The 12421-nt window shown below is 42.4% G+C and overlaps 1 protein-coding gene across 1 annotated transcript in view; it reads right to left on the reverse strand.

Moving 5' to 3' along the window:
• Nucleotides 1-12421, reverse strand: part of GRIN2C (glutamate ionotropic receptor NMDA type subunit 2C) — a 247775-nt gene that overhangs the window by 137695 nt on the left and 97659 nt on the right. The window contains exon 7 of the mRNA XM_073608159.1: nt 11184-11309. Coding sequence (XP_073464260.1) covers nt 11184-11309 — 126 coding nt within the window. The remainder of the gene's footprint in view (nt 1-11183; nt 11310-12421) is intronic.

The raw sequence follows: 12421 nt of genomic DNA on the forward strand, positions 1-12421 counted from the left end.
CTGTTTCATCCCTATATAATACCCGAGGTTAGTAACTTCACTGGGTATATGTAAGCGTTTGCAACCACTTTAAGTAGATGTTGCGCTTAGACATGCGCTTAGAACGAAAAAATGTATTTTGTTTCGGATAGATTCGTTATGTTACTAATTGTGTTTCGTTGATAGTTTCATTCGGTTTATTAATTTTCTAACGAATTCCAAATTTTAAGAATGGTTCAAATTTTGATCGGCCCAAAAGTGATCAACGGATTCAAATTCTGTGTGCAGAACAGTTGGTTGTTAAGGAGCGGGCCAGGAAGTTGGCTGCCACATCCTCAAAAACTGATGACTCATCAGTTGTCAGCAGGCTTCCCCGCCAAGAGCTGAAACGTAACCAAAAGAATACTGGCAACAGAAAATTAAAAGCGTGGCCCGCCCCCAATCCATACCAGGCCCTTTGGGTCTGGTATGGATTTTAGGAGAACCACATACCAAAATAAAAAAACTGCTTAGGGTCCCCCCCAAAATCCATACCAGACCCTCATCTGAGCATGCAGCCCAGCAGGCCAGAAAAGGGGAGGGTCTGCTCCCCCACTCCAAAGCACCTTGTCCCCATGTTGATGAAAACAAGGGTCTCTTCCCCACAACCCTGGGCTGTGATTGTGGGGGTCTACGGGCAGGGGGCTTATCGGAATCTGGAAGCCCCCTGTAACAAGGGGACCCCTGTATCCCGCCCCCCCCCCCCACCCCCATGTAAATGAGTATGGCCTACTCATTCACCAAAAAGTGTAAAAACTGAATAAAGGTACTATTATTACCACCGAACCCGAAAAAAGAACAAATTGCACATGTCTAGTAGTGCTTTCTCACATAGGTGAGGTCTCCCTTACCTGCTTAGAGGCTGCCAGGCCCAGACATCAGTTCCAAGCACACTGACAAACACAGGCTTAGTCTAGGAATTTTTTGTGCATTTATTGCAGGAACTAACAGTAGAGAGCAATGTAAATTTTGTTGATGAAAATATTTTGGTCATAATTTTCGTCAGAGGCATGTTTTCAGTGACAAAAACAGACGAAAATCTATTTGAATTTTCGTCAATTGACAAAAACTATGACAAAAATCAATGCCAAAAACTAAAATGGAGCTAAAATGTGAGGGAGGGACATTTTTTTTATAGTAAGGGAAGGAGAGAGAGAGAGAGACGCCAGGCTGCCATAAGTGCAGCAAGATTGTATTAGTATAAAATGTATAAAAACAATGGTAAAGCACTCACAAGCTTCAGTGTGAAACAGAAATAACTTCCGAAGAACTGTCAAATGGAGCTGTCAAAAGTCTGGGTGCAAGTAGCCAATCAGGAACCATTTCAGAGGCAAAACCACGCCTCCTTCATCAGCTGATGAAAGAAGAGGCGGATGAAGGAGGCAGCATGGTTTTGCCTGATTGGCTACTTGCACCTAAACTTTTGACAGCTCCATCTGACAGTTCTTCCTAGATTCCCACGGTGGCTCTCTGACAGCTTCTCTGGATCTTATCATCGGCATCTACTGCCTCTCCATGATCCCAGTGGCTCCAGTTGGGACTACTGACGGCTTCACATTAAAGTGGATGTAAACCCACTCTCTGTGTGTCAGATTTTATCTTACTGAAAAAAGATGAGGACTGCTCAGAGCTGGATTAACTCTTCGTGGCAAGACTGGGCACGGATGACATGAAATCCTATACTCTACAAGGTACAAGCCTTAACTAAAAAAAGGTTTTCGGGTTTACATCCACTTTAAGCTAAATCTATGCCTTTTTCACACTGAAGCTTGTAAGTGCATTAACATTGATGGAAATTCAAATTGATCTTCATCTCGTTTTCATCACTAAAAACATGCCTCTGGCTAAAATTATGATGAAAATATTTTTTTTTTCACACTGAAGTTTGTGGGTGCATTACCATTATTTTGTTATTTCTGTTGGTTAACATAGCCCCCCCCCCATCCACTATCTAATTTTGATTGCACAGATTCAGTTCTGATTTTTTTTCATTTTTTATTTTAAAATTGCACTTCTGCTTTGCAAAAAAGGAATATGCTTGTAATGAAACATAGTTTTATTTATAAAGACATTATATATCAAAACAGTTAAATCGGTGTCTGTAGCGCATGTATGAAAACTTTATTATCATAAATACCACGTTATTAGATTTTTACTCCAGGAGTTTGGAAATTCTAGAGAAATGCTTAAATAATGCATAACAATTTAACTAAACCCATTAGATTTTAGTTGACTAAAATGTACTGGAAATTTTAGTCGACTAAAACTAAAACAATTCAGATGACTAAAATACAACTAAAACAATTCAGATTACTAAAATATGACTAAAACTAAAATGGCATTTTATTTAAAAGACTATGACTAAAACTAAATTAACATTTGATGTCAAAATTAACACTGGGAGAGAGTGATGAGGGTGCAGGATACTTCAATCCACAAACAAGTACAGGAGAACAGTGTTTAACCACTTCAGCCCCGGAAGGATTTACCCCCTTCCTGACCAGAGCACTTTTTACAATTTGGCACTGCGTCGCTTTAACTGCTAATTGCGCGGTCATGCAATGCTGTACCCAAACGAAATTTGCGTCCCTTTCTTCCCACAAATAGAGCTTTCTTTTGATGGTATTTGATCACCTCTGCCTTTTTTATTTTTTGCGCTATACACGGAAAAAGACAGAATTTTTGTTCTAAAAAAAATCCAATAAACTCAATTTTAGTCATACATTTAGGCCAAAATGTATTCGGCCACATGTCTTTGGTAAAAAAAATGTCAATAAGTGTAAATTTATTGGTTTGCGCAAACGTTATAGCGCCTACAAACTAGGGTACATTTTCTGGAATTTACACAGCCTTTAATTTATGACTGCCTATGTCATTTCTTGAGGTGCTAAAATGGCAGGGCAGTACAAAACCCCCACAAATGACCCCATTTTGGAAAGTAGACACCCCAAGGAAATTGCTGAGAGGCATGTTGAGCCCATTGAATATTCATTTTTTTTGTCCCAAGTGATTGAATAATGACAAAAAAAAAAATTACAAAAAGTTGTCACTAAATGATATATTGCTCACACAGGCCATGGGCATATGTGGAATTGCACCCCAAAATACATTTAGCTGCTTCTCCTGAGTATGGGGATACCACATGTGTGAGACTTTTTGGGAGCCTAACTGCGTACGGGGCCCCGAAAACCAATCACTGCCTTCAGGATTTCTAAGGGCGTACATTTTTGATTTTTCTCCTCACTACCTATCACAGTTTTGAAGGCCATAAAAATGCCCAGATGGCATAACCCCCCCCCCCCCAAATGACCCCATTTTGGAAAGTAGACACCCCAAGCTATTTGCTTTGAGGCATGTTGAGTCCATGGAATATTTTATATTTTGACACAAGTTGTGGGAAAGTGACACATTTTTTTTTTTTTTGCACAAAGTTGTCACTAAATGATATATTGCTCACACAGGCCATGGGCATATGTGGAATTGCACCCCAAAATACATTTAGCTGCTTCTCCTGAGTATGAGGATACCACATGTGTGGGACTTTTTAGGAGCCTAGCCGCGTACGGGGCCCCGAAAACCAATCACCGCCTTCAGGATTTCTAAGGGTGTACATTTTTGATTTCACTCTTCACTGCCTATCACAGTTTCGGAGGCCATGGAATTCCCAGGTGGCACAAACCCCCCCCAAATGAACCTATTTTGGAAAGTAGACACCCCAAGCTATTTGCTGAGAGGCATGGTGAGTATTTTGCAGCTCTCATTTGTTTTTGAAAATAAAGAAAGACAAGAAAAAAATGTTTTTTTCTTTTTTCAATTTTCAAAACTTTGTGACAAAAAGTGAGGTCTGCAAAATACTCACTATACCTCTCAGCAAATAGCTTCGGGTGTCTACTTTCCAAAATGGGGTCATTTGGGGAGGGGGGGGGGGTTGCCACCTGGGCATTCCATGGCCTCTGAAACTGTGATAGGCAGTGAAGAGTGAAATCAAAATTTTACGCCCTTAGAAAGCCTGAAGGCGGTGCTTGGTTTTCGGGGTCCCGTGCGCAGCTAGGCTCCCAAAAAGTCGCACACATGTGGTATCCCCATACTCAGGAGAAGCAACAGAATGTATTTTGAGGTGTAATTTCACATATTCACATGGCATGTTTGAGCAATATATCATTTAGTAACAACTTTGTGCAAAAAAAAAAAAATTGTCTCTTTCCCGCAACTTGTGTCACAATATAAAATATTCCATGGACTCGACATGTCTCTCAGCAAATAGTTTGGGGTGTCTACTTTCCAAAACGGGGTCATTTGGGGGGGTTTTGAACTGTCCTGGCATTTTATGCACAACATTTAGAAGCTTATGTCACACATCACCCACTTTTCTAACCACTTGAAGACAAAGCCCTTTCTGACACTTTTTGATTACATGAAAAAATTATTTTTTTTTGCAAGAAAATTACTTTGAACCCCCACACATTATATATATTTTTTAAAGCAAATGCCCTACAGATTAAAATGGTGGGTGTTTCATTTTTTTTTTCACACAGTATTTGCGCAGCGATTTTTCAAACGCTTTTTTTGGGGAAAAAACACACTTTTTTAAATTTTAATGCACTAAAACACACTATATTGCCCAAATGTTTGATGAAATAAAAAAGATGATCTTAGGCCGAGTACATGGATACCAAACATGATATGCTTTAAAATTGCGCACAAACGTGCAGTGACGACAAACTAAATACATTTTTAAAAGCCTTTAAAAGCCTTTACAGGTTACCACTTTAGATTTACAGAGGAGGTCTACTGCTAAAATTACTGCCCTCGATCTGACCTTCGCGGTGATACCTCACATGCATGGTGCAATTGCTGTTTACATTTGACGCCAAACCGAGCAGGGGGGACAGGGGTGCTTTTTTTTTTTTTTCTTTATTATTTTTTTGCTTTTTTATCTTATTTTTAAACTGTTCCTTTCATTTTTTTTTAAATCATTTTTATTGTTATCTCAGGGAATGTAAATATCCCCTATGATAGCAATAGGTAGTGACAGGTACTCTTTTTTGAAAAAATTGGGGTCTATTAGACCCTAGATTTCTCCTCTGCCCTCAAAGCATCTGACCACACCAAGATCGGTGTGATAAAATGCTTTCCCAATTTCCCAATGGCGCTGTTTACATCCAGCGAAATCTAAGTCATAAAATGCTCGTAGCTTCCAGTTTCTTAGGCCATAGAGATGTTTGGAGCCACTCTGGTCTCTGATCAGCTCTATGGTCAGCTGGCTGAATCACCGGCTGCATTCTCAGGTTTCCTGTTGAGACAGGAGAGCCAGAGAAAAACACGGAAGAAGGTGGGGGGGGCATTCCCTCCCACTGCTTGTAAAAGCAGTCTAGAGGCTAATTAGCCGCTAGGATTGCTTTTACATGAAAGACGACCGCAGGCTGAAAAGAATGATACCAAGATGATACCTAAACCTGCAGGCATCATTCTGGTATAACCACTCAAAGTCGTGAATGGCGTACCTGAAGACAAAAAAATGGTTAACAATAAAGCACAGTAAAACAGTAAAGTATAAAAAATTGCATACCTGAAAAGCAAACATGATAAAACATAATAACAATAAAACATTGCAGAATAGAATACAGTAAAAAAGAGCAGAACAATAGAGAGAGAATAGAGAGAGAACAATAAAACGACAACTATTTTTTTTTATTTTATATTTTTGTTTGTGTTTTTATTTTTTTTTTTTTTACACTTTTTTTTGTAACTGTAACTTTTAGAACTGTAACCGGTTCCAGGTTCGGGTCTCTCAAAATGCGATGGCATCTTGGGAGACCCTGTGAAAGTGCGCCTAGTCTGTGGAATGCTGTACCCTACGCTAATACTCAACTAGTGTATGGTAGCGTTCAAAACATTCACCAATGCAAAGACCAGGATTGTCAGGACAGGAGGGACAATAATAGCGTGTGTCACGCCTATATCCGCGCTTGCTGCAGACACGACATCTTTTTTGGGGGGGTTCGTTGGGTAGGGGTACTCGGGAGGACATAAAGAAAATGCCTCTCATGCAGCCGACTGCATTTGGTTGGGGATGTGAATGGGGGAAGTACGGGTGCTGCAGAAGCGGTGGGTTCCCAATTAGGATTGGCGAATGCAGCAGGAAGGGCAGTATGGGCATGACGGACCTGTGTTTGTCTTTTTGGTGGCAGCGGGACACTACTTGTGCTTGCCACCTCACCAGCTTGAACTGCACTTATGGGACTCGCCACGTCACCAAGTGTTACTGCAGTGCTGGTTTGACTACGACCGGGGTGTACTAGGGTGCTGGTGCTTGCCAGTTCACCAAAACGCTACCAAAAAAATTGTTAGCGATTGCAGGAATCAGGCCTGACTCTGCGAACGCTGCAGTTATGCGTTTAGTGTTTTGTAAGTGACAGTGATCAATCGATACTGCACTTGGGTGGGCTGGGCCGGGCGGAGGGGCAAAACGCAGGTGCTAGCAGGTATCTGGGCTGATCCCGCTAACACTGCGTTTTTGGGAACCCTAAACTGCTGGGGATGCTAGTATAGATCTGATCGGATCAGATATTGATCCGTTCAGATACTATACCACTAAGGGAGGTGTACGGTGCGTGCGTGGGTGTTAGCGGTACTGGCGCTAATCTGACGCTGCCTGGGGCTGGTGCTTGCCAGTTCACCAAAACGCTACCAAGAAAACTGTTAGCGATCGCAGGGATCAGGCCTGACTCTGCAAACGCTGCAGTTATGCGTTTAGTGTTTTGTAAGTGACAGTGATCGATCGATACTGCACTTGGGTGGGCTGGGCTGGGCCGGGCGGAGGGGAAAAACGCAGGTGCTAGCAGGTATCTGGGCTGATCCCGCTAACACTGCGTTTTTGGGAACCCTAAACTGCTGGGGATGCTAGTATAGATCTGATCGGATCAGATATCGATGTGTTCAGATACTATACCACTAAGGGAGGCGTATGCTGCGTGCGTGGGTGTTAGCGGTACTGCCGCTAATCTGACGCTGCCTGGGGCGACGCATATCACCGCCGGGCGATCAGGGGGCTAAACCTTTATTCGGTAATAAACGGCGGGTGCCCTGACACTATAAAAAATAAACGAACTAACCAGCGTCACCCGTAACGGTTATACGGTGATCAGTGGTGAAAGGGTTAACTAGGGGCAATCAAGGGGTTAAAACATTTATTAGGTAGTATATGGGGGTCCCTGACGCTATAAAACTCTGACGGCGAACCTAAATATTTACGTCCCTAACTAGCGTCACCAGCGACACTAATACAGCGATCAGAAAAATGATCGCTTAGTGACACTGGTGACTGGGGGTGATCAAGGGGTTAAAACTTTATTAGGGGGGGTTAGGGGAGTATCCTAGACCTACAGGGGGCTAATACTAACTGCCCTACCACTTCTAACTGTCACAAACTGACACTCTACGTAGTTTAAGGTTAAAACTCTTTTCTTCTAATTTTAATGAGTGGCCACGTGTCTTGTTAAACTCCCTTCTGCGAAAAAGTTTTCTCTCTATTGTGGGGTCCCCAGTATGGTATTTGTATATTGAAATCATATCCCCTCCTCTCAAGCGTCTCTTCTCCAGAGAGAATAAGTTCAGTGCTCACAACCTTTCCTCATAACTAATATCCTTCAGACCCTTTACAGTATTAGCTTTGTTGCCCTTCTTTGTACTCGCTCCATTTCCAGTACATCCTTCCTGAGGACTCGTGCCCAGAACTGGACAGCATACTCTAGGTGCGACCGGACCAGAGTCTTGTAGAGTTGGAGAATTATTATTTTATCTCTGGAGTTGATCCCCTTTTTAATGCATGCCAATATTCTGTTTGCTTTGTTAGCAGCAGCTTGGTATTGCATGCCATTGCTGAGCCTATCATCTACTAGGACCCCCAGGTCCTTTTCAAACCTAGATTCCCCCAGAGGTTCTCCCCCCAGTGTATAGATTGCATGCATTCATATTTTTACCACCCAAATACATTATTTTACATTTTTCTACATTGAACCTCATTTGCCATGTAGTTGCCCACCCCATTAATTTGTTCAGATCTTTTTGCCAGGTTTCCACATCCTGCGGAGAAGTTATTGCCCTGCTTAGCTTAGTATCCTCCATAAATACAGAGATTGAACTGTTTACCCCATTCTCCAGGTCGTTTATTAACAAATTAAATAGGATTGGTGCCAGCACAGAACCCTGGGGGACCCCACTACCTACCCCTGACCATTCCGAGTACTCCCCATTTATCACCACCCTCTGAACTCGCCCTTGTAGCCAGTTTTCAATCCATGTACTCACCCTATGGTCCATGCCAACAGACCTTATTTTGTACAGTAAAAGTTTATGGGAAACTGTGTCAAATGCTTTTGCAAAATCCAGATACACCACGTCTATGGGCCTTCCTTTATCTAGATGGCAACTCACCTCCTCATAGAAGGTTAATAGATTGGTTTGGCAAGAACGATTCTTCATTAATCCATGCGGATTACTGCTAAGGATACCATTCTCATTACTAAAATATTGTATATAGTCCCTTATCAGGACTTATCAGAGTTTACATACTATTGATGTTAGGCTAACTGGTCTGTAATTCCCAGGGATGTATTTTGGGCCCTTTTTAAATATTGGTGCTACATTGGCTTTTCTCCAATCAGCTGGCACCATTCCAGTCAGTAGACTGTCAGTAAAAATTAGGAACAATGGTCTGGCAATTACTTGACTGAGTTCCCTAAGTACCCTCGGGTGCAAGCCATTGCCCGGTGCTTTATTAATGTTAAGTTTCCCAAGTCTAATTTTAATTCTGTCCTCTGTTAACCTTGGAGGTGCTTCCTGTGATGTGTCATGAGGATAAATACTGCAGTTTTGGTTACTGAAGCCCCCCGATTCCCTCGTAAAGACTGAGGAGAAGAATAAATTCAATACCTTAGCCATCTCCCCATCCTTTGTAACCAGATTTCCTTCCTCATTCTTTATGGGGCCAATATGGTCTGTCCTCCCTTTTTCTTGGGATTTTTTTTTGCTCTCCTCCGCTATGTGTCTTTTATGTTCTATCTTAGCTGTCCTTATTGCACCCTTACATTTTTTTTTGTTGCATTCTTTATAAAGTCTGAATGCTGATGATGATCCATCAACCCTGTATTTTTTTAAGGCCTTCTCCTTTGCTTTTATATGCATTTTTACATTGGAGTTAAGCCATCCAGGACTTTTGTTCATCTTTTAAATTTATTACCCAATGGGATACATTGGCTAATGCCCTTATTTAATATGCTCTTAAAGCAAACCCATCTCTCCTCCGTGTTCTTTGTTCCTAATATTTTATCCCAATTTATGCCTTCTAGCAAGGTACGTAGTTTAGGGAAGTTGGCTCTTTTGAAATTCAGTGTTTTTGTATTCCCCTTATGTTTCCTATTTGTGTGATTTATACTGAAGCCAATTGACCTGTGATCGCTGTTACCTAAATTGCCCTCTATTTCCACATCCGTGATCAGGTCTGTATTGTTGGTAATCAGTAGATCCAGTAACGCTTTATTTCTAGTTGGTGCGTCTACCATCTGACCCATAAAATTGTCCTGCAAGACATTTAGGAACTGGCGAGCCTTAGATGAATGCATGGTTCCCTCTGCCCAGTCTATGTCTGGATAGTTAAAATCCCCCATTATGATAACACTTCCCATCCTTGCTGCTAATCCAAATTGTGATAGGAGATCTGTCTCCCTTTCCTCCCTCTTAGGGGGCCTATAGCATACTCCCAGTATTATTTTCCCCTTAGCTTCATCCCTTTGGAGCTCTACCCATAAGGATTTCACCTCCTCCCTAGCTCCCTTAGTGATGTCATCTCTCACATTCACTTGTACATTATTCTTGATATATAGGCATACCCCTCCCCCTTTTTTACCCTCTCTATCCTTGCGATAAAGGGTATACCCTTGAATTTTTGCCAGCCAATCATGAGAGCTGTTGAACCAGATCTCTGAAATTCCCACAAAATCCAAATCCTCCTCATACAACAGTATCTCTAGTTCACCCATTTGTCCGCCAGGCTCCTGGCTTCGGTGAACATGCCACGTAGTTTAAGTTTAGACCGGTCGCATACTATCCTCTTATTGGGTGTTCCGAGATTGCATGTCATACTTACCTCCACTGTGCAGTTAGTTTTGCAGGAGAAGGAGCCAGTGCGTCCCCGCCGACTGAATGAAGGGGTTCAGGTAAGTAAAACGGGGGGCTGGGGGGCCAGTGACTGCCAGGTGTTTTTTAACCTCAATGCATAGGATGCATTAAGGTGAAAAAAAACACGTACCTTTACAACCCCTTTAATCCCCAAAGCACATGCACACCTGGAGTACTAGATCAAGGTCCTACTCACGATGTCCAAGGACAGCTGTCGTCCACAAGCTTCTGTGCATGGGAGAAAAGAACCTTCTCCAGTTCAGCTTCCACAGGTGATGTCCTCCAGCAAATGTCTTTCCATCCAAGTTCTCCCAGACTCTCAGCCAAGCACATGCTGAGGCATAACAACAGCTCTTCAATGCACAGGCTGCCTCCCAGGGGCAGCAGCCCCAGGAAGAATCTGCTGAACAGACTTTCCAAACATCTATCCTCTCCCCAGCCACCTTGCTGGCACCCCCGCCCAGGAAATGGCTGAGGTCAGATAAACATTCACAACTTAGTGGCTCTCTTTCCCACTTTACCTCTGGAAGCCTCCTCCAGAGGCAGACAGGAGCAATCGGCCATCAGTGTTTTTGGCAGTGTTAGATCAAACATAGATGACTTAATGACTGGTGTATTTGGAGAATGCCACTCTGCAAGCATCACGATTGCAAGTACTGAGTAACAGTGAGATATCATCCCCTCCTCTCTGACTGCTGGCATGTAGCCAAAGAGCAGTCCTATGGAAGATAGTGCAGCAGGAGAGGCAGTGTCAGTGCCATTAAGCCATATAACATACGTCCACTGATTTTGAATGATATAATGCAGCAGAATAACCAGGTGTAGCTCCATATGGGGTCTATAATATCCAGCATACATATCAGGAAAATTGATTAAACAATTCCAAGTTTCCACTTCCCACAACAACCCTTTAAATAATTGTGTCCTGTCATTTCCTCATGCATTTTATTTAAAATGTGACCAATAGTGTAAAGGCATTCTCTTACGTTTTCCATTGTTGATGTTTTGGTCATATCCCATGGGGCTGAAATACTCGAAGATGAAGACAGTCACAGCAACAACAGACAGACACATGACAAACATCATCATCCAGACGGCAGGACTGTATGGCTCTAGGGAAAAAATAAAAGGTTTTGTTATATGGAGCTCACCACTATATATTGACAATGTAAAACCTATAATCATGATCATAGAGAACAATGATACCCCAATTGGGACTTTACAAGCAATTTCGGAATGTTGGCAGAACTCCTTTTTTGGTGAAGACCAGTACTTACTCGGCACTCCTCTCTATAAAATATAATCATGATCATTATGAAAGCCAAACAAATACTTACAGAATATCCTTATATTTGTTTGCTTGCCTGGAATTTCCAATGTAAATGTTTAAGGGCTCTAGCTTGAGATAAGTTTAACTGACGCTGGCGAAATCTCAGAAAGTGATGCAAGTAGTATGGGTGATGTCAACAAAGGTGGAATAAAAGGAGTGAATACTGTATTTATTGGCGTATAACACTCACTTTTTCACCATGAAAGTTGGGTGCAAATAGCGTGTGCGTGTTATACGCCAATACTTCAATTTTAGCTGCCTTGGAGGGGACAGGGAGGGGGGGGGGGGGGGGCGGGACAAGCGCCATCAGATTACATACAGTGAGAATCTCCTGTTTACTTGGCAGCCTCTGTAATAGGAAGTCCTGTCTCCTGGGCTGCCATTGGACCACTGTTCTGCCTATCATAGGAGATTCTCACTGTATGTAATCTGTCGGCACTTGTCCCGCCCCCCTCCCTGTCTCCTCTAGGCTGAAGATGGCCATTGTTCAGGCTGCACTGATGGCAATGGTGAGGCTGCTGCATTGATGGCAATGGTGAGGCTGCATTGATGTGGACTAATAAGGCTGCATTGATGGCACTTGTGAGGCTGCAGACGGGCATTGATCAGGCTGCATTGATGGCAATGGTGAGGCTGCAGATGGGCTGCAGATGGGCACTGACCCTTATTTTGCTTCAATTTTTTTTTAAATTTAAATTTTTTTCCTAAAACTTCCCTCTTAAAATGAATGTGCGTGTTATACGCCTGTGCGTGTTATACGCTGATAAATACAGTAATAACTGTGACAGGAACAGCATAATGTAGGTGATCTACAAGTTCCTGACACATTTTAGATATACCAAACCAAGTGCACCTTCTGCCACTGAATTTCATCACCTGGTCCCCGCTGCCACA

This window comes from Aquarana catesbeiana, linkage group LG12 (assembly GCF_042186555.1).
Source record: "Aquarana catesbeiana isolate 2022-GZ linkage group LG12, ASM4218655v1, whole genome shotgun sequence".
Classification (NCBI taxonomy): Eukaryota; Metazoa; Chordata; class Amphibia; order Anura; family Ranidae; genus Aquarana; species Aquarana catesbeiana.